The sequence below is a fragment of the Podarcis muralis genome, chromosome 2, assembly GCF_964188315.1.
Source record: "Podarcis muralis chromosome 2, rPodMur119.hap1.1, whole genome shotgun sequence".
Lineage (NCBI taxonomy): Eukaryota > Metazoa > Chordata > Lepidosauria > Squamata > Lacertidae > Podarcis > Podarcis muralis.
The window spans coordinates 34116433-34139605 of NC_135656.1; the positions used below are offsets into that span (position 1 = coordinate 34116433).

Here is a 23173-nt window from a genome sequence, read left to right on the forward strand (position 1 = left end):
AGACTATTTGCCACCTCCAATTGCAAGGAACAATCTTGCCTCCCATCTATTTTAATTAATAAGAGACATGGAATCAGATCCTGCCCGCCCCCCCCCCCCGCCCCCCAAGTCGGATTGTTCGTTTATTGCAGCGAGAGCAAGGATTTTCCAAAGGAACAATGGCAAGGAATAATGCCAGCATAAGCTGTCGTGAAAACATTCATCGCTGGCTCTCTTACCCAACACACACATCCCCAGCGCGCAAAGTAAAAGCTGTGCAGGCTGCCGTAGTAAAAAGGACCTCCCACTTATGTGCAGATTCACAGATTTGGGTTTTGTTTTGCTTTTTGACTGGCAGCTTCCACGGCTCCGCCCCTAGCTCTCTACATCCTGGAGGAATGCAAGCCTCAAATCCGCCTAGCAGCTAAAATGCATCTGGAATTCCTCTGATGAGAAGGATCGGGCGGGTAAAAAAAAAAGGGGGAAAGGAGGGAGGTCTGCTCTCCCTCTCCCTCCTCCCCTCCTCCCGCGCCCATGTCTTTTGCATGGAATTTTTTTTGCAGCAGTTCCATGCTAGAGGTCTCCACCGAGCTGCACAAATAGGAACGGGCTGCATCGGAAGGTTGCTCTTTCTTTTGTGCATCATCACCCAGCGAAGTCGGCGCAAGTAAGAGAGCCTTTGCAGTCTTCAGGTTCTGGTTCCCGTCCGTAACAAAGACTTAATAATCCCTCCGCCCCCAGCCTGAAAGCAAGATTTTGGCGTGGAGGACAAGAAAAAGGCCGGGGAAATCCGCACGCCACGTCTTCTCTGCTCTCGCTCCCTCGCCAAAGGGCTGATGGAGAGAGAAGGAAGGAAGGTGATGCAGAGATAGAGGGGGAGAGAGAGAGCTCGATGCCTGCTACTACTGCAGCAGCAGCAGCACTGATCACAATAGCACATCTGCAAAGCCATTGTCCCAACCTTACGTCTGCGCAGGATCAGACCTACTGGCCGATTCCCAGCCTTAAAGCCTGGCGACTGGATCCTGCCTTCATCAGCTTGGGTCTTTGGGAGAAGATCCTCCCTGCTCCCCCTCCCCCAGCGCCGGTCTTTTCTCACCCTTGATTGTATATATCTTTCTGCAGTATCCTCTTTGAGAGCTCAGCCTCTCTTCGCTTTACTGCTCTGTTTTGGATGTTTCCGGAGTAGGAGAGCTAATGCTGAGCGCCGACAGGATGGAAGAGTTTCAAAGCGAGGAAGAGGAACCCTGGTACGACCAACAGGACTTGGAGCAAGGTAAGGAAACGTATAAAAAAACAAAACACTATAGCACCAAAGCCATGACGATCTTCACACAGGGGATGACCTAGCAGAACGGGATAGGGACACAGAAGCAAATAGGCTGGGAAAAGCTTCCTAATCCAACTTCTGAAACGCCATTCTCTCTCCGCCTTCAATACCTGAAAGACTGCACCATCTCTCAGGGGAGCTAAACCATCGGATTGTAAATTTAATATTTCACCGTACATCAATGGGGAACTCTTTAAGTTAAAAGGCCTCTGTAGACCCAGGGAAAGATGCATACATTTTGCCCCAAGTTATCCTAATGGGAAAAATACGTCACCATGTCATTAGTGTTCGTGGTGTTAGACCTCTGCAAAAATGGTCATGGCACTTGATTTGAGTCCAACTATTTAGCTGTTAGTGCTAGTTTAGATTAGATTAAGTCATGTTGGTTACAGACAATTGTAAATCAGTAAGAAGTGACTTGTACAGAAATGGGAGAGAGGTATGAGAATGGAGAAAGTTTTCAGTTGCAAACAACCAAAAGTAAGTGAACCATATTATTTTTTTTGAAAGATAGAAATTTGTTTTGTACGATTCTTTTTAAACGAGCAGCCACAAATTTATGCTGTATGCTTTCAACATAAGCAATATTTGCTGTACAAGCTGCAATGAGCTGCATTAAAAAAATTAAAATGTTATTTGTGTCAAACTCTTACTGACCACTAGGAAATCTCTCCTTTTCTTATATGAGAGCCCCAAAAATGAACCTTCCTATGCTCAGTAAAATAAAGGAATTGAAGATAAACCTACAACTGTAATACTGAATTAAATGCAGACATAACTGTTGGTGAGATAATCTCTTCAACTAATAGCTTCACATGGATGCTCATAGCCTTAGGAGATTTTGCTGGAACGTAAGTTTTCATAACTTCGGTTGCGGAGGAGGAAATGAGAAAAGACTAAACATTCCATTTACAACACCGCACACTTAAACTAATAAAAAATACGCAGCCTAGATTATTAGAGGTGCAAAACATTCATGAAACTGGAGTTCAGATCAATACCCTTGTATTGTGGAGAGAGAGCCATAGCTAAGCATTTTATATCCCAATTAATTAAGGATGTCCTTAACTCTTAGATGTACTTTGGCCAGGTTGTGGCCTTACACTTGAGGGATGGGGTGTTTCAGCTTACTCCATCCCGTCAAAAGGAAGGCAGGATGCTAAGATGGAATGCAAAAGTGAGGATTCTGTGTAGGGAATCTAGGTTAAAACACAATTGACTTGATCCTGAACAGCATGCAACTTGGCCTCAATTTCTTGAGGCAGCATCAAGAAAGTAAATATATTTCCACCCCCAAAAAAGTGAGGTTACTATGAGGGCTTGCTTGGTGACACTGAACCCAACGTGTGACAGTGTTCAATAACTTATGCTTGCTTATGTGAATGGGAAGGGAGTTTGAATAATATGAAAAGAACTGATGCTTCCAGAGGATGAAAACAATTTGGAGAGCTACCATATCCTTGCATACCATTTAAAAAACTTGAGCCAACACCTAAGTGCCTAGGATGGGAGCAAGCCAACAGTAACATTAGCATAACATCAGTAAACATAATTTTCCACTGGCATTGCAGGTGGTGTTCCATGCTGATAAACTGTCAACAGTTATTGAAGAACAGGGTCCAGGAAAATAGAGGTTATAATAAAGAAGCTTAAATCAGCTAGGAATCCGAACATGGAGAAGATGTTGAGGTCTGCTATTGCTTAATAACTACAACCACAGTTAATATGTACAATACACAAAGCTGACAAGTACTTACAGTATTGTATTCTGTGCAACTGCATTGAGACGGAATAGCAGTCTCTGGTTGATTACTGTCTCTTAAGTTTAACACATTATTGCAGGCTTGTCGTTTTTTTAGTTGGGAAATGCGGAAGCTTTTAAAAGGTGCAGTGTGTGTTATGCATTGCTAAGAGGATCAGGATGTGAGCCTTCTGGGGGTCACGGAGGCAAGGTAATATTTGGCAGCAGATTCAGACAGGGTGAGTGACCTTTCCTGCAGGTTAAATGCTGAAACTGCTGAAGGCAAAGTAATGTGGGAATGACATCGGTCTTGATTACTCCAGTTTGTAATGTGATTTTGCTTGGTTATCAAAGGTGTTCTTTATGTAGGAATAATAAAAACTGCCTCCCAAGCAGTCAGTACTTTAAGTAGGAATTCAAAGGGTTATTATGATCACTAACCACTTAGCTACTGGTTCATTATACCCACATTCTAAGCATAATATCTCCATACAGTACTAGGTTCTTTTCTTTTCTCTGAATTTCCAGCTGTCTGGATATTCACGTCTCTGCCTCAGTAAGTCTGCTTGCATGAACTATCAGTTTAGTTATGTCTTTCACTGCCTAGAGACTTCACATGAGGCAGTTGTGAAGCACTGTATTAACAAATAATAAGTTCTAGGGTTTCCCCCCTTTTCATTAATTATGTCTCTTATCTAAAAGCCATTTTTGAATGATGCACATTGATCCCTCTTGCTCTCTGCTTGCAATACAGGGTATTTCGTATTCTACATGGCTAAAGTCAATTGGTAGCCTATGTGGAATGATGAAATAGCAGCTTCTATTTGTAATATCAGCTTCTGTTTGTAATGGGAAACAGCTTTCTTTCCCTTGAGGTGTTGAAAATTAAATGAAGAATGTCTTCTGAATTCTGAAGTACACTGCACATGACCTTGCTCTTCACCTGACCACCATCCTCCTCCTCCTCTTCTTGTCCTTAAATATATACCAGTCAAGAACATTTCTCTCCAATGCAAGGCTTCATTTAAAACTAAACGAATCAGTTTGGAGAGTATGTGCAAATTTGAGATCTACACACTCTTTGCAGAGTTCCTGTTCCTGAATATAACAGAAGCCTACACCCTTGACTCTAATAATTTAAGTGGTGTGTTTACTGTTTATGTTATTGTCTGAGAAATACTTGTTCCTTAAGAAAGGGGGATTAGACTAGTTGACTTTCAGGTTTATTTCAGCTCTTTGCTTTTAGAATGCTTTTCATAGAAAAAACTATTAGGTATATTAAGTGATTTTAGATTTAGTAGTATGACTGAGCCTTTTTCAGGTAATATCAGCTTCTGTATATCGTTTCAGATTTAATTCAGCCATTGAACTTGGAGAATATTGACAAATGAGTTTATTTTGTTTCCAGAAGTAAGATTTTGTACCTTTTTTATTTTTAGACATGCTTTTATTGTTGACAAACAGCTGGTGATGACACTGTAATACTACACTTCAAACAATGCCACTAGATTGTGGCTTATGTTGCTTTAATGGCTGCAAAGAACAGTCTATAGAAAAAACCGGTTTGGCAGAGCAAGAGTGTAAACACGGATTTTGTTTAATCAGAAACCCTTTCCCATTTGCTGAAGAAATGCGTTGTGTGGCCTTGTTCCTTTAAGGAAGTCCTGCAATTGGAATGCATGAATGAAGGTAGAGCTGTGGAGAGAAGTGGAGACAATGAGCCTTGTTTCTGGCAGCTGGAACATGATGATGTGGCTGTACTGACATAATGCAGTAACTTCCCAAGGAATGTTTGCTATGAGAGCTCAAGGGAGTGAACTAGGAAACCTAAACTATAAAGAATCAGGGAAATATTTCTACTTCTTGGCTTATTATTTAGTTCAGAATAAATATACCAGAAGAGAATTGCAGTCACAGGCCAAACAGCCTGCCTAGCTGCTATGGCTCAGCAGGCATGATGTTCATGCAAGTGATATACACAATTATTTCATTTTCCCCCCTTGATGTTTTACATTTCTACTCTCTCTAAGATGCTTAGGGTGATGTGATCGGTCCCCCATTTTCCCTTATAATAACTCTGAGTTGGATTAGGCTAAGAGATGGTGATTGTCCCAGGCTTATCAACTGAGAGTCATGGTTTAACATGGATTTTAATTACTGGCATGCGCATACACACACACACACACACACATATCTGCCATTGTTTGTTTCCATTGTGACCCTTGGTGGTAAACAAGGAGGAGGAATATAGTCAACAGCCATTAAATGGGGGGGGGGGGGCATCTGTACTTACTTTCAGAAATAACAATAGTTTGCTCCAGTAGTGAAGTACTTCACATCCGTTCTGCTTGCACTGCTGTTCTTCTCACCTGGTCCTCACCCCCTTCCTAAGCTGAGAATAAACCATGTAGTAGCTGGTACATAGAGCATGTAAGAAAGGATTCTTCTTTGCATTATGTGATGTGTAAGTTAGGATGAAGGAGGCTGCATTGCAAAACAAATCTGCATTGCAAAACAAATCTACCTAAGTATTTCTCCTACCTGGGAAGACAGAACTCGTTACAGGCTTCTCCCAAGTCTTTTTATGTGTTGCATTTGGGGACAAATCAACGTATGGAGGGAAAGGTTGGAGATAGGAGCAGAGCCAGCAGGCATGATCCCAACTTCCGTCTGTTTAAGGGTCCTGTGTGTCCTGTTTGAACATGGATAGGCTCTTGTATGCATGACTGGGAAACCTTCATTTTTCCAGGATACTAGATTGCATATATAGGAGGTTAAGCACTTTCAGGTATATTTGCGTAGATTCCATTCATTTGGGACCCATGAGTTCATGGAAGTCCAGGAAAGGACCAGAAGGTGTTTGCTGACCACCTGTACAGCACTACTGACTTTCAGCTATGCAAAGAGAAGCAGCAACAAATTACTGCTAACCAAACATAAACAGTAGGGAAATACCTAATAGTAGCTCCAGCAGTAAACCAGGCATGAACTGCTAATGCAAACATACCATATGTGTACACTTAAGCCATATAATGTTAATGCCCACTCCAGAGCACAGATCTAAGCATTCTTCTCTCTCAGGATCCGTAGTCTGTTTAGGCAACTTGTCACTTGTTTTGCTCACATGTAACAACACAAAATGATGTTACTGTCTTTCACTGTGGGCTCCGGCATTCATTATGCTTCATCCTTGTACCAAGATGTAACTGCTGCACTTTCCACTAGGTGTCTATAAATCTTTTGATACAGAAGAGTAGCTGTTAACTGCAAAAGTTTTTCAAAGTACTGTATTCATTTAAAGGGCTTCAAAGGGATAATTGCAATGTAATATGTTACTTGACGGTAACTAACCTGGAGTGTGTTGCAGTGACGAAGAATGCGCAGTTACATCCTGTGTCTTCAGCATTGCTAATACTCCAATTGTTGTTTTTTAAGAATCTGGACGTTTTCATAGAGTTTCTGGGCAAATGTATTCAACATGTAAAGCAGCAGGTTTGCCACTCATATGAAATGTGAATATATTTTAAAACTTGAACAATTTAAAATATATATATATATTGCTAGATGAGGAGGTTGGCAAGAAAAGATTGTTGGATTATGTAAAACCTTCCTAATCACAACTTTAGGTAATAATAAAATTACTTTATTGCACTAGCCAAAGGCCATGGCATCATTCTCAAAGGGAGCAAAAAGAAAAGCAATAATAAGCATAAAAACCATAAAAACATCAGGCACTGCAAATAAAATAAACCACGATCACATCGCCTAAAAATTATTTGTTGCATACGATAGAATAGCAGGGGGTTCTCGGGTAAAATGTGCCAGCTTAAATGTCTGAATCACCTTTGCAATTGACCGCTATTTTATCTAGTTCTTTTCTCCTGATCTTCTTAGCTGCCAATGCATATAGTGCTACTTTATAAGTTACGAAGTCATCAGTATCACTCAGCAGCCATTTCACCCTTTCCACCCTGTTTGAGTGTGTTCCATTCATAAGCAGGGGTTTTATAAATCAGTCTCTTGGTTCTATATTGCAATAAATAGTGCTACAGATGCTCTACGCAAGGTTGCCCACGCAGACAAAGTCTCTCCTTGTACTGTACTTTGCCGTACTGACCATCCACCACCGCCGAGGGCATCGATTGGAATCGTAATTCTGTAAAAGCGATTCTTAGTATGGCAAGTGGGAGCTTTGTCAAATAACTAGCTCAGATGTGCTCCATTTTGATAAGCGGGAACCATGGTGAACTTTTGGTAGAGGCAATCGTGGTTAAATCCCTTTCTGCATCGGACCTGAAGAGGCAATCTCTTAAGTGCCTCTTATCCATCTTCATGATCACCTGAAGATCTTGTAATTGATATTGGGTTAAGAAGCGTTGGATGCCACCCTTCCAACATTTGGTCTGTTCCCGTTCTGTGTAGGACATAGCGGGGAATCTCTCCTCCGAGAGAGACTGAAGTCTTTTCACATACAGATAGTCAATTCTAGCCCGCATTGCACAACTTTAGGCAATTCACAAGAGCATTGCTACCTCATGGCTTGCCCAGAAATTTCTCAGCCAGATTGGTCAGTTAGAAATACGTAGTTTAATTAAATTTGCACAAGACCCTTCTTTTTTCTTTCTTTCATAGTGCATGTTAGGCAATGAACTTGGCCAGCCTTACTGCTAAAGCTGGGGTGTATGTTTTGTTTGATTAGTGGGGAGGCTTTTGGGGTGGAGTTGATAGGGGCCTAAAACTTTCTGCAGTGTCTCTCTCTGCACCCAGTTAACCACTCTGAAATTCAAGTCCGTACATTGCTGGGAATTCAGAAATACATGGGTTATTTTATTGGCTAGGTTTTGTAAACAAATGTACAATAACTCTCATTTCTGACATGGCCAGAAATACTTATCAGATACACCAGACTGAAACATCGTGGATAAAGAAGGGAATGAAAAAGGTCACTCCATGGAGTGGCAGAAAGCTTCCCAACTTGTCTCATAAATCTGGTTGTGCTGCTCTGAAGAAGCGTGATGCAGATTGCCTGGCACTGTGGGCTGTACCGCTGTGATTGGCTGGATGTTGTTTGACCCAAAATCTGCGCAGTCAGAAGGATGCTGCTGGCTATCTCTGCAGTATCTGAAGCTCTTATTTATTTATGAGTCTAAACAAGCAGGTGTGTTCAGCTAGTGGAAACTTTTTCTCTTAACTGCTGAGCTGCCATACTGCTAAACCAGTCGCCTGTGTAAGATGCAGAGGCAAAGATTATATTTAGTTCTTAAATTTAGAGCAGGGAAACCCTTTTGACCCCAAGGGCCAGAGGCCAAAGTAGATGGTGGAGCAATTAATGTGATTTTTTTTTTCTTTGTACGGTAGGCTACTTTCTTCACACACGCACATCCCTCTCTATCTTTCATCCAAGGAAGCAACTCGAGTTCGAGGGCATACTGCAGCCAGGAAAAACCACTCAAGGAAGATGTGGAGGAGGACTGGTGAGGGGTGTAGCCTGAGGAGAGTTCAGAGGGCCATCTATGGAGGCATAAAATGCTACATTTGGACCTCGCTTGGTTTTAGAGCCTCTTCCAGCATTAAAAAAAAAATAAAAAATTGTGGGCACAGAAGTGCTTCATGAATAATTTCCACAGTTAAATTGTATTATAGGAAATACTGATGCAATCAGCCTTAAATAGGGCTGGACGATATCAGCTTTTTGACGATGTACCGAGATGTTGAAAAAAACTGCATTGGCCTCTGCCCACGAGGCACCTGGTCAAACTGCCCCAGCTTTCACCTCTCACCTCACAACTCATTGTGTCCTCTTCATTTTGTAGCAGTATTCACATGGATTAAAAATGTAATGTGGAAAGGCAGCCCCTTCCATGGACTAGATTCTGGTCACTGGAACATGTCAAGGAGATTCCGAAATTGATTTTCTTAAAGGAAAGAAAAATCCACACACGCCCCGCCAAATCTCCTGGAGAAAGGGAATTATTTATGCACAGATTGATCTGTAACTTCCCGTGAGAACCTCCTATGGAAGATCTTTTTAGCACTTGGTTCCAGATGCAGGAGAGAGTAGAATTAGAAGGAAATTGCAGTTAGAAAGTCAAGCCAGTGGGTGATTTGAGGGCAGGGGAGAAGTAAAATGGATCCTCTGAACCTTGGAATGGCCACCTGGCTGCAGATGTTTCTCCCTGTCTAATCTAAAAATAGAAAAATTTGCCTCATGAATCCTAAATGTCATTCCAACCCTAGCGACATAGACTTGTATTAGTCATTTGTGGCACGTCAGCAGCCTGGGAGGAGGGGGGAAAGCAATTTGTTTTGCAACTTAGAAAAACCTTCCTGAATACCTGCCTGAAATTATTTTTTAAATGGGCACAATCCAGTACTCCTGTTGGAATCAATGAGACTGGAAATCAAAGGGTCTTACATTCTGCCAGATCACAACCTCTGCTAAATTGCCAATATCATCTTTCAGTAATGGAGCCTTTTGCTGTTGCTTCTTTTTCATTTAAGCTATCATTTTTTGATAGCTGATAGTTTTAGCCTTTTATCATATGACTGGTCTTCTATACCTATTAATATTTCAATATTTCTCTGTTTTACTCCCTTTAATAGTGAAGTCAGGTGCTGAGGGTCAACAGAATTGGAGCCCAAAGGGGAGCCATTAGGAAACAAGATGGGGGAGGTATCTGCATCCTCAGGGACACCCCAAGATTTGCAAAACTAAGTCTCCCCCCCTTTTTTTTAAAGTGGCAGCCTCTCTCTCCCCCAAAACAGTCCAAGGACTTTGTAGCCATAGAACACTGAGAGTCCAGTTGCAAAAGAAAACCTGGGAAGGGCAACTGAGGTATAGAAGTTGGAGGAAAGGGATGGCTAGCTGGCTGTTCCTGTTAGGAGATATACTGCAACATTTTGGTTGCAGGTCCCACTTGTTCCTTACTATTGGTCACCATGCTTGTGTCTTTACTGTGCCACTATCATACTACATGAAGCATGAAGGGGATTCTTATGTGCGTTTGAAGTAAATGGGTACATGGCTCCGAAGGAAGGTGCGGTTTGGAACGTTGCTCTTGTGAATGAATAGTAATGGCTCTGCACCATTGGCTCCTTCCCAGAGAATTATTATTATTTCTGCTCAGTCACCTACACAGAGTGCAGCAGTGAGTGCAAAGGATTATGGGGACTAGGTAGCCTGTTTCTAAAGACCTGAACAACACAGATAATGAGCTGGTTATGTTGAGGGCTGAAGAATAAAGCAACCATGAGGTCGGTCAGGACCCCCAGCTTCGTATGACACACGGATGCAGAAAGGAGTTTGGGAGTTTCTGCAGTGCAGCTCCTTCCCACATGACTACGGTAATGTAAGAAGCTCCAGGCCACATGGGAGGTGGGTGTGCTGCATCTCCTCCCCACACCAGCAGGATTCCTCCTGGAATCTAGGACAGAAGCTGGCGCAGGAACAGGCTGCAGCAGGGGCTCCTCTTATGTGCCCAAGTCTTCGGGTGCTCTCTTCATGGTGCAGGAAGGAGCAGACTGAACCACAAGAAGTGGCTCTGTGTTAACAATAACCCACATTCACAGTGTTCACAGTAGATGTTTATGCCTCTTGATTGCTCTACCTTTGTGTATCTCTGAAAGGTAGCTGCAAGCACAGACTCTTCCTGATTTAGTAAGAGTATGCAAGGATCACCCAGGTTGTAGACAAGTATGGGGACAGGGAAAAGGTTATTTATTGTTGGCAAAATGCTGGGAAATACAGTGTAATGAAGAAATGCCAACTGAGACATCTTAAATGCCATGTAACACCTCAACGTCGGTAAGCATTTATGGTTACTGTTTTCATACTGATTACAGTGGTACCTCGGGTTACATACGCTTCAGGTTACAGACTCTGCTAACCCAGAAATAGTACCTCGAGTTAAGAACTTTGCTTCAGGATGAGAGAACAGAAATTGTGCTCCGGCGGTGCAGCGGCAGCAGGAGGCCCCATTAGCTAAAGCGGTGCTTCAGGTTAAGAACAGTTTCAGGTTAAGGACAGACCTCCGGAATGAATTAAGTACTTAACCCGAGGTACCACTGTAAATGCTTTATGTTAGGCTACTCCGAAGAAGACCGGGCATCTTAGAATATCCTGGGGCAGTAAAAATGCTCAAGGAGCGTGGTCTGGATGGTGCCCTTTGCACGTCTTGCAGAAGAGTTCTTTCCCAGGGAACACAGGCCCATAAACTTAAAGAGATTTAAACTGGATTAAAGTATCATGGTGTTGACTTGTGGGAAGCAGAAGTTACAAATCAGACTGAGCCACTCTCCATTTTGATTCTGATGTAGTTGGTCAGGAACCTATTTGAGAGTAGATTGACATGATTTACATATTGTTGCACTAAGAACAAAGGAAGAGTCTGTGAAAATGATTCCTAGGCTTTATGCTTACCTGCTGCTACAGAGGGCTGAGAGGTGGTGTGGCCCATGATAGAGACAAGCAGGTTCTCCAGACACTAATGAGTGGCTGCCAATTGAACAGCAGGTTCTTTTCCTTCATGCAACTACGTACTTTGCTATCCACATACTTTTAAGTGGCTGCATTGGCGAGAGGAGATTTTAAAAATGATACTTTTCTTTATGGGGAGGCTGATGAGAGGAGAGGAGTGCTTTGTGGTTTAACTAAAGAGAAACTGATTTGGGGGGGGATCTAGTTATGGGCTTAGATACATTGAGGGAGGGTTTATCTATACATTATCTGAGAAATCAACTGGTTAGCTTTCTGAGAAATAGGTATTGTTGTTGCAGCCAAAAAAAAAAAGTGACCTCAGACAAGTGGCCTGGTGTTTGGAGGACCAGGCTATTGCTTGTCTCTTTGCCTCATTGGTTTGCCTTCTATGAAATGGGTATTGTGTTGCAGTAGGCAAATGGGGTGCTTCAATGAATTGCTTAGTGTTTTCAGCTCAGAGAGAGAGAGAGAGAGAGAAATAGCCTGTGCATTGTAACTTCTTAGCTTCCACATCTGTAAAATGGGTAATTTTTTTTATAGAAAGACTTCTGCCTCCTTAATTCCTCGATCACCAGGTGTGAATTATTCAACTCAGTAGCATAGCTCATTTTCTTGAGGCATCTATCTGCTCTTCGTGTATCTTCTTTTCTGCTTACTGTTCATAGCACAGTTGTCGTCTGGATTGCCTTTCATTTCTGGGGTCTTGGTATCATGTGTGGATAAGCATTGCCCTTGCAATCACATGCAGTAGTATACATCTTAGATTAGTGTGGTGTTTTTATGGGGGGTGGGGGGTGGGCTGCCAACTGGCCAAGCTCTGCTCTTATCTTTAACATGCCAGACTCAGCGGTTGTATTTGTAATGACTTCACTTTGGTAGGCACCGGCTGCCACTGCGTTCTTGATTCCTGAACTGATGCTCTGTTTTCCGAAATGAATCTTAGGGACAATTTAAATGTTCAGCAAAATCAAGCAGTAAAACGTTCCCTTGTTGTCCCACACTTGACTCAGGTATGCAAAGCAAAATGCTTTTTTTGAATGTGTGGAGACTTTTGTCATGGGATATCGTTCGGACTGGCAAAGCCCCTCCTTAGCCAGTTGAAATGACCAACAAGGACAAATTCTACTTCTTAATTCTACTTAAGCTGGCCTTTTTATTGTGTTTTTTTTTTATTAAAAAAACCCACAATACTAACATGGTTTCTTTATTTGCCATTGAGTTGTTGAAAGCTCTTGTCAAATGCTTGAAAAATTGTATTTTAGTATGCATAATATATCTAGTGTTTGTGTATGTATATATGTATATATGTAATATAATATAATAGCTACACAGAGGTGGATTAAATGGACAGCTGGTGATTAAAGTGTGTTGTGTAGACCTTCATCATTTTACACTGATGGTTATGAATTCCACAATTTGTTCAGTTGTAAAGAAAGGCTAGCAATCTCAACTGTGGTTAGCTTAGTCTGGAGTTATGATTGTTACATTTCCAGAGGGGTAGACAGGTTAAAACTTGCAGCAAAAGCTACAGAGAGGCTTGTGGCACCTTAAAGGCTAGTTGCCTAACCTAGAGTCCTCGTCAAGTTGCCGTGGAGCAGAGGAATGATGAATGAAGGTCATGAGGTTCCTAAAAAGCATGCCGTAAAAAGCTTCCTAAAGCTGTATAAATTTTAAAAAGCTTTAAAATCTCTGGAGGTTGAAACACAAGAAGTTAAAGGCAGGGATAAACCTTTAAATCTGCCTTCTTTGGCTTGAAAGACCTGCAAACAAAATGTGGCTTTGGAGACCAGTATTACCTGAGACATCAAAAATGCCCGAAGTAAGCCCTCTCAGGACATAGGAGATGGTATCAGATAATGTGTCGTGGCCTCCTTAAGCACACTTAAGAAAGCAATTGAGATCTGAACAGCAAGAGTCTTGGAAACATCTACTGATCACATAAGTTGTCTCAGATCAAGGAGAGAAGACAGACTCAAAAGGCTAAACAAAGCAACAAGCATTAGTAGATAAGGTGAGCAATATTTTCATGGAAGATGCAGACATTTGTACTGTCTTCACTTTGGAGGCTTCAAAAAAGGAGCTGAAAATAATGATTTTCTTTCTTACCACCTGCATTAAAAAAGCTTTAGCAATGGAACACGCGACTGGGAGCAGAGCAGTCTCTACGGGCCTCTTTTGACATTGTTATGTTTCTGCATTTTCACGACAAGAAAACTATTAAGAAAGAGCAGCGACTGTTAAAGCATGAAGTTGAAAGCATGAAGGGTATTGTATTTTGGTATTTCAAGGTCTCTCTGTGGAAATGATGCATAAGTCCAAAATTATGAACTCATCACAGTCCTAATAGTTGAAGGATTGCAACAATGAGGGGGACTTGCTTTGTTTTGCTGAAGTGTGTGGAGCTCTGAAGTGTGTGGTGGCAATAAGCCCCAGATTAACCATTTTTACAAGTTTAAAGGACAAAAAGAAGAACTGAGGCAGCCCCCAGACTGTATCATACAGGAATCCAAAGGAGCTTGCTTTCTGAAACAGACCCACAGCCCCATCTGAGTCATGATTTGCTGAGACCAAATTGAATCCAAGTTATGTGGATTCCTCCCTCATCCCTAAAGGCAACTGAAAACCTCTGAATATAACCAATTGTGTTTTGAACAAACCACAGTTATAGGTGGGGGAAAAAATGAGAATTTGAAAAGGTTACTCGAAAACATAGTGAAATGGAACGACTTTTGAAAGATGGCATTAGAATCATTTGTAACATCTCAGTAAGATTCGAGTGCTAATAACACGGTATGTTTGAAAAGCCGAATTTCTTCTGGAACAAGAGATATGGACAAGCTTACATCCTTGGTGGTAGTTCAAAGGAGAACTGTTTCAAAGTTGTGGCATTTTGGTACATTACCTGAGAGCCTTAAACACTTTATAAAGATGGAGATGCTTGGAATGTCCTGGTGTTCTTGGTTACTCACTTGAATTTCTGGTGGCCTTGGCTAGCAATTCAGTGAGCTTTTCCAGCTGGATGAAAAGGTCTCTGCCTAAGGCGATCATTTTGAATTGATTTTAAACCACTGTTCAGTTGTTTTTTGTACTGTTTTTAAAACGATGTTTAGCTTGTTTTATGGTAAGCATGGAAATCGCCTGGTGACACATGTAAAGGTGATTCATAAATTAATAAATAATAATAATTCTGGATATGTGTCCTTCACAGAAAGTACAGTGGTTGGAATTACAGTCACTAGCTATACTGGTTGGGATATGTAAATCAAAAGATAACTACCTGGCTGTATAAAATAAGCTAGATGCTCACAGTTTAATGATGAAAATCATCTAAACCATTAAAAGAGACAGATTAGATTTATAAATTATAGGGGATATTCTAAAGATGGACAAACTAAATCTGGGGTCAAAATAGATTATTTTATAGCAAAATTTTGGCCTATGATTGGAGAATGCTCGAGCCAATATTCATATATCTCTATCTATCTATCTATCTATCTATCTATCTATCTATCTATCTATCTATCTATCATCTATCTATATCTATCTATCTATTCCTGAGATTAGTCCTGAGAGATATAGAAGGATTTATTTGAATTAAACCTTAATTCAATATAGAGTTTGATTAATGGATGAATTAAACAAGGATCTAGTCAGCCCTTTCCTTGGTGGGATAAGGAACAGAAGGGACAACGATAGGATTGGTTAATTCTTTCCTTGTGTTGCATTTTTTGTGAAGGAACAATTAATATATATTTTTTAAGTTGCCCTAGAGCTGATCTGATTGTGACAAATGTGTTGGGTCACCCAGAGCAATCTCTGTCACCATGGCAACATGGTTCCTGAGCTGGTGTTATTTCATTCTACAGTGACTTTCTGGCTTGCTTCCGGCTTTGTGTTTTCTTAACTGCAAGGCTATCTGCCCTTCTTGTTGCTCTCGACATAATTTGTCTTAACTGCTCTGACAAAAGACAGCTGCTAGAACTCCTCCTTCAAGACATCTTGAATAATATTTAACATATTTATTCCAAATCTGCCTGTATGTTTGTGTAGAAGTGCTAATACTTTTGATTTTACAGAAAAATTGCAGTGATTTTCCCAAGGTGACCCTGTAGTAAGGTGACCCTCTTCGTAGATGGATTTAGGATTGCAGCCTCCTATATCCCACTGGATTTAGTTGGACATACTTCTGGGTGAATATGAATAGGATTGCACTATTAATTAAGCATGTTACCTGCTTGGTAGCTGAATTAATGGTCCCCCATAACTTGCATGTGTGGTTTGTATCTACCACATGCATTCAGTATTATGAACCTGGCTCAGATCGGACAAACCACCCTCCTCCTTGTTGAACTTTTTTTGTTTCAGCAGGCCTTTTAAGTAACTTTTCTGATTTTGTACTTAGTTAGTTTAATCTTTATTGTAGCATTTTAACCTTATGGTACACTGGTTAGAGATTAAAGCGTTAAACCTGTGTATAAATGCTTGAAGTAAAATAGTTGAAAACAAAATATGCCATATCAGTTCTGATGGTGCTGTGTGACAGGCCCAGTTTGGACAATTGTATCTAGGCTTAAGCAGAAATAAGCATAAGTCTTGGGGCTGCAAGCTCTGTCCCCTTCCTTCCCTCTGTTTTTCTTGGTGTACAGTGATGAGCCAGGAAGTCTTCAGTTAACTATAATTTTCCATTTTATCTGAACCAGAAAACTGTTTACTATGTCATGACTTAAAGCCATAGTTTGACGCTGGTTTAAGAATATGGCATTTCCCAAAGCTGGTAGTTTTCCCACTTGGATGAATAGTAAATTATGCTTAATTGAAGGCTCAGCACAGTGCACTGAGAAGGGATGGAACTGTATGCACATGCATTTTCAAACACGGGAGGAAAACATTGAGAGGAAAGGGAAATATATGCATTGCTGACTTACCTATGAAGCCTTGGCTCTTTTACCACCTTAAAAATAAGAAATGCATTACGTTTAACTTAGGCTGCAGTTCACACATAAAACACCACTGTTTAGAGTATGTACAAATGAATTAAAAATATATAAAATCTTTCCTGTTATTCACGATTACGAGTATACCGTACCTTGTGTTAGAAATGAAACGTAATTGTGCTTTTTGCAAGTTGGCAAAAATGAAGCAAAAGTTTGCCATGGATGATAAATGAAAGAGGGCTTTTTTAAAAAAAAACATTTTTTATGGGAAGTTGTGCAGGGAAGGAGTGTTCATACCTTTTAAGTAGAAATCAGAGAGGGGGAATATGTCTCCCTCCTGATGTTAAAAGGTAAAGACCTTAAAATTCTTATAAGAAAAGGTACCCCTGACCGTTAGGTCCAGTTGCGGATGACTCTGGGGTTGCGTGCTCATCTCGCTCTGTAGGCCGAGGGAACCGGTGTTTGTCTGCAGACAGCTTCCGCTTCTGGCGAACCAGAGCAGCACACGGAAACTGCCAGAGCGGTTCTTATTTATCTACTTGCACTTGACGTGCTTTGGAACTGCTAGGTGGGCAGGAGCTGGGACTGAACAATGGGAGCTCACCCCATCGTGGGGATTCAAACTGCTGACCTTCCAATCGGCAAGCCCTAGGCTCTGTGGTTTAGACCACAGCACCACCTGCGTCTCCTGATGTTACTGGACTACAACTCCTATCAGCCCTGATCACTGGCCATGCTGGCTGGGGCTGATGGGAGTAAGAGGATTCATACCTTCAAGTAGGAGTGCCTGGCACAATAGGGCAGTGGCGTGGAGCCACCCTCCTAACTACTGGCATTGCTGCTGAATGGGGCAGGGCAGCTGCTGCTGGTGTACCCACATTGCCATAACCTCACTACCCCTCAGTCTCCACCCTGTCCAGGACACAGCTCATGCACTTTTAATTCCTCACATGCTATTGCTGGTGTCCGTGGGTGCAGAGTTCCTAGTTGTGTAGAAGCAAATGTGATTATTGAAAGCAGCAGTTCTTTAAACTGAAAAACCTCATTGCCTCCCGACGAAGACATCCTCCGTCACAGAAAAGAATAATAATTTTCCTATGCTTTTTTCCCTCTTATACCTTTTACAGCTCCTGCAAAAAAATTACTAGTTTTTAAAACCGTGATGCTGGATCCTGGGCTTTCCTAATCCACTTAACTCAACCCCAGCAAATTAAATTGGAAGCCATATGGTGGGACAAGGCTGACGTAATCCTTGGATAGGCAGGGAGAACTCTGCTCTTTGTTACCTGGAGTGAGGCAGCACAAATGTTTCTGGGTCTATCAGCTTCTAGATAATAATTAAAAAAAGATGACGTAGAAGAAGAAGAGTACATCAGTCACAGCCCAAGGAGCTAATGAATATGACATTTCCCTTTTGACACAAGCTGGAACATATTATTTTCCTCTTCCAGTACTAACCCCTCTTTGTCACGCTTCCAGTCTCTTGGGGGCATTTTGAAACCTGGAGGTGGCTCCTATAAAAATCTCTCTACCCGTAAATGCAATCCGCTCTTAATCAGACCCATTCAGGGAGTGCAGCTGCCAGACCAGGTCATTCCGCATCGTTATGATTATTAAAATTAAGAGCTTGTCACTTCTCAGAGTTCACCCTGGGGTATAGTGTTCAGAGCCGGAAATCGGGTTCCCGAGGAATAATCAACATATATAACAAGGAGCTTAGGAATACATCTAAAGCCCTTGGCCAGCCTCTGGGTGTAATTTGGTGCTTCTCTCGTACTTCTTGTCAGGTTTTAAGCAGGGAAGGACAATTAGGAAAAGCCAAATCTGATTACTAATTAACAATTCTATATTTGCATACTGTTGCAAATGCAGCACAGGACACATGCACCCAGATTTAGTTATTTCCCTCCATTCTAGCATATTCAAATCCCACAATCAATAGGCCCAGTGGGCTTAATTATACAATATGTGGCCTTGTGTGCCTTTACAGAGGGTAGCCCTCCATTTGAAGGGCTGTCCAGTCCAAGACGCAGTAAGGGATGCGGGTGGCGCTGTGGGTTAAACCACAGAGCCTAAGACTTGCCGATCAGAAGGTCGGCAGTTCGAATCCCTGCGACAGGGTGAGCTCCCGTTGCTCGGTCCCTGCTCCTGCCAACCTAGCAGTTCGAAAGCACAAAGTGCAAGTAGATAAATAGGTACCGCTCCAGCGGGAAGGTAAACGGCGTTTCCGTGCGCTGCTCTGGTTCGCCAGAAGCAGCTTAGTCATGCTGGCCACATGACCCGGAAGCTGTCTGCAGACCAACGCTGGCTCCCTCGGCCAATAAAGCGAGATGAGCGCCGCAACGCCAGAGTCAGTCACGACTGGACCTAATGGTCAGGGGTCCCTTTACCTTTTACCAGTCCAAGACTGGTTGAAAGATCAAGACTCCCACTGTTCTTTCTTTTCACAGCAGACTGTGAAACCATACAGGTCAAACCTATTCCTACTATGATATGATAGTGCATCTTTCTAAATGTGCATCTCTCTGTCATTAATCAGCATTTACAACTTTTGAGCAAATAAGTGTCATCTTCCAACTTTCCCTTAGACTTATGCATTTCCTCTACTTTCTTTTTTTTGGCGGTGTGTAACTGGCCCGCCCTCTGTACAACCTTTGCCCAAAGTGAGCTGAGGTGCAGGGTGCAATACCAAAAACTGCTGATTTACCAGAAAGGCATTTGGATTCCAGACCTGTTAATTCCTATCTGAAGCCTGACATCTACATGTGTGGGGAATAGGGAGGACAGCAGAGGAAGGTGTGTGTTTGTGTGGGTGGGTGTCTGGCCTCCTGCTTCTGCTATAGCAACCAGTTCAGAACAATAGCTCCCCAGAAGCATTACTCATTAAAGTCCAGGGGAACCAGGAGGAAAGGCAGTGATTCAATTAGCACCTCTGTGGCAGCACTGCCCCCTTTGGCTTCCCAGCAGTGTGGGATAATTAGGACAATTTATCCTACAGCTGCGCTGCCCCAGAGAGACAGCCTCTCCTTAAACGGGCAGGTGCAGCTGACTCTTCCTGACACACGAAGGAGTCTATGGCAGCTTGTCCCCCAGGCAGCAGCCACCAACACTCCCAAGTCTTCTCACACGTTCACCGACAAATAGAGGATCAGATCAGACCGACAGTGGCAGAGGCAGCTGTGAAGAGTCTGGTGGGAAGAGATGGCTTTGTGCCTCCAGGCTGAGCAGGACTCTTGTCAGGAGCTGGAGATGGATGAAATGTAGAGGGTTACTCAGTCCTTGAAAAGGACTACAGTATAAACCCATTCTCCGCTGGTAGTGCATTGTAAGCGACAAGGCTGACCCTACAAGACACTGGACACTGTTGACCTGAATATTCAACATTGGCTTGGTAAAGCTGAGAGAGTAGAATCTTATCAGTCTGCGGAAACATAAGAGTCCTCCCGGATGAGAACAAAGGCAATTGCTTTAGTTGCTAGTGTGTTTCAAGGCTAAATCAAAGGTGCCTATGGCACCTAAGGAGAGCCAGTGTGGTGTAGTGGTTAAGAGTGGTAGACTCGTAATCTGGTGAACCGGGTTCGCGTCTCCGCTCCTCCATATGCAGCTGCTGGGAGACCTTGGGCTAGTCACACTTCTCTGAAGTCTCTCAGCCCCACTCACCTCACAGAGTGTTTGTTGTGGGGGAGGAAGGGAAAGGAGAATGTTAGCCGCTTTGAGACTCCTTCGGGTAGTGATAAAGTGGAATATCAAATCCAAACTCTTCTTCTTCTTCTTCTTCTTCTTCTTCAGCAGCCATGCCTTCAAAGGCCACCTCTTCATATGCAGCAGTGTCGCTCTGTGCATCAGGCCCTTCTCCAAAGTGCCTTAATTTTAGAGGGGAAACAGCATCCGCTGCAAGAAGCAGGGGCTATATTTCACTTGCCCAAAAACACTGGAACGCCCTCGTTGATCAGCCTCTTAGCCTTCTGTAGAGTCTTTGCAACCAGACTAACTTTGGCAAGCATATGTCTGCTGCTTCTGCTGCCGTTGTCATTGATGATGGCGGTAATGATAACAATGATAAATATAACCATTATTACGGGGTTTTATATGCTGCTCTTCAAGCAGAGGCTCTCGGAGAAACCAACAAATCATAAAATAAAACAGTAAAAAGATAATTAGCACCTCAGCAGCAGCAAGGCCCCCCTCCTGTGCCACACTAGGGTGAGATAATCAGGACAATTTGCCCAACAGCTGAGCTGCTGAAAACGATAATTAAGAATCATAAATAAATAAAAGCAGCAGTGCAATAAAGTATCTCCTCCTTAGGGGGGGGGGAGTCCACATAGGAGGGGGGCAGTATCCAGTTCTGCAGTGATGCTCAAAAACGTTAGAGTCCCCCGTATGTCTAATCTGGGTCAGTGAAAAGTGGACGCCACTCCGCTTCTTGGAAGAGAGAGATTCCAGCTTGACTTTTGCATGAAAAACAGCAGTATCTGCACTACCTTCATGGAACTTATAAGCAGCCCTGCTGGATCAGATTGAAAGCCCATCTAGATCAGGGTCTTCTTCTCATTTCAACCCACCAGATGCCTGTGGGAAGCCCAAAATCACAGCCTGAGCACAAGAACCCTTCTCCTAGTGATCCCCAGCCGTTGAGATTCAGAAGCATACTGTCTTGCACAGCTGAGGTAGAACATAGCAAGGCTCCATTGGGTGGCCATCACTGTCACTTGGGGGAGCAGATTCCATGGTTGTAACAATGCAGTGTATGAAGAAGTGCTTGCTTTTGTCTGTACTGAATCTCCCAAAGATCAGCTTCATTAGAGCACCCTGGCTTCTAGTACAGTGGCACCTCGGGTTAAGAACTTAATTTATTCTGGAGGTCCGTTCTTAACCTGAAACTGTTCTTAACCTGAGGTACCACTTTAGCGAATGGGGCCTCCTGCTGCCTCCACGCCGCCAGAGCACGATTTCTGTTCTCATCCTGAAGCAAAGTTCTTAACCTGAGGTACTATTTCTGGGTTAGTGGAGTCTGTAACCTGAAGCGCCTGTAACCCGAGGTACCACTATATATTGAGAGGGGGAGAAAAACGTCTTTCTAACCATTTACTTCACACCACACATAGTTTTGTACACTGTCCTGCTTGGACCAGGTTAGATAATGGTCTGTGAGTTAGACAGGGCAGGTTTCTCAATACCATCTGCTGCAGGCTTAGGGCCATACACAATAACAAGGTTGGACCCAAGTCAAAAATAAACCAGGGTGGTGTCCAAAAACCGGGAATCAGCAACTGAGGAAATCTCGTACATAGCAGGGCAAAGACATCAGGCTCAGACGTAGGCAGCTGAATTACATATATCATTCAAGCAATAGATTCCAACGAAGGTTGATACAACCCAGACCATACCCAGCCTAAGATGCAGTTGTTTGCACTAAGAGCCCACTCACTTGAGAAGGACCATTACTCTCAGGGAGCTCTTCAGTTATGCAGTAAAATTGGGTTCTCAGGCATGCACTCCACTGTTGACCAGCTGCTTCGGATTGGGCCTTCTGATACCAGCACAGTTGAGTGCTGGGGGTTGATGTGACCTCCCCCTCTGATTTGGCTGGGGGCTTCTCTGCCAGAGGAGGGTCAGAAACTCATCTTGGGGGTCAGACTATAACTTCCTGGACACTGACACTCTGACTCCGTATTTTCTCCTTTGTCTCCATAAGGAATTAGCAAAACATGGCTCTTATGATCCATAACTACAGAAGGAATCTGTGCAGTTAAAATGCATTATTCATGGCACCTGAACTGCTGTACTTGCTTCTGTTGTTTTATTAATGCATTAATCTGAGGTGTTTGAAAGCTCCTTTTTTGTAGATTTATGTGTAGTTGTGATGTTTTTTCCCCGTTAGCTGCCTTGAGATTTGGGAAGATGGGTTAAAAATATTTTTAAGAGATTGAATCAGCCCTATCACTTGCTCACACGTGCCTGGTTCCAAAGAGCTTGGTGGAGAGGCCCTCACAGCGCGTTCTGTTTCGTTTTCCTTTTCAGACTTGCACTTAGCAGCCGAACTGGGGAAAACACTGCTGGAGCGCAACAAAGAACTGGAGGATTCTCTGCAACAGATGTACACAACCAATGAGGAGCAAGTGCAAGAGATAGAGGTACCGGTGAAGCACAGGCACACACATAAGCCAAATAACCCGTTTTCCTGCTTCAGGCGGAGCATGGCTGTGAAAAAGTAGACAGCTGCTTGTTTGGTATTTTCACTGCCACAGCGCAAGCCAAGATGAGCTGCAGCCTCAGAGATGTGCTCTTAGGGGGAGGGATGAAAAACACATATGGAAGAGGGTAGAACAGAGGTGGATTAAGGCCTACAGCTCAAAAAGACATTGCTGTACATTCCTGGGAAGCCCTCCCACCCCTAACCCATATGTTTACATTCTGGGCAGCAGCTTTAGTCAGGGTCACTTTGAGCTTTGTTGAGTCCCTGGATTAGTTTCCAACAAAGTCCCTGAAATGGGGTTAACGGTGCAGACCTAACCATGCCTGCTCAGAAGTAAGTCCTATTGAACTGAATTTAGTGTGGCTTACTCCCAGGTAGAGGGGACGCGGGTGGTGCTGTGGGTAAAAGCCTCAGCGCCTAGGGCTTGCCGATCGAAAGGTCGGCGGTTCGAATCCCCGCGGCGGGGTGCGCTCCCGTTGCTCGGTCCCAGCGCCTGCCAACCTAGCAGTTCGAA

General features: G+C 42.9%; 1 protein-coding gene across 4 annotated transcripts in view; it reads left to right on the plus strand.

The window, feature by feature from the left end:
* Positions 1 to 366: 366 nt before the first annotated feature.
* CDR2L (cerebellar degeneration related protein 2 like) overlaps positions 367 to 23173 on the plus strand; it is a 31117-nt gene continuing 8310 nt past the window's right edge. The window contains exons 1-3 of one of the 4 annotated variants that reach the window (XM_028716832.2): positions 367 to 646; positions 1105 to 1255; positions 22485 to 22597. In XM_028716832.2, coding sequence (XP_028572665.1) covers positions 1177 to 1255; positions 22485 to 22597 — 192 coding nt within the window. In that variant the 5' untranslated portion in view covers positions 367 to 646; positions 1105 to 1176. Of the gene's footprint in view, positions 1256 to 2977; positions 2999 to 22484; positions 22598 to 23173 lie in introns of those variants that run through there. The other 3 variants (XM_028716833.2, XM_028716831.2, XM_028716834.2) reach the window with 3 other exon arrangements.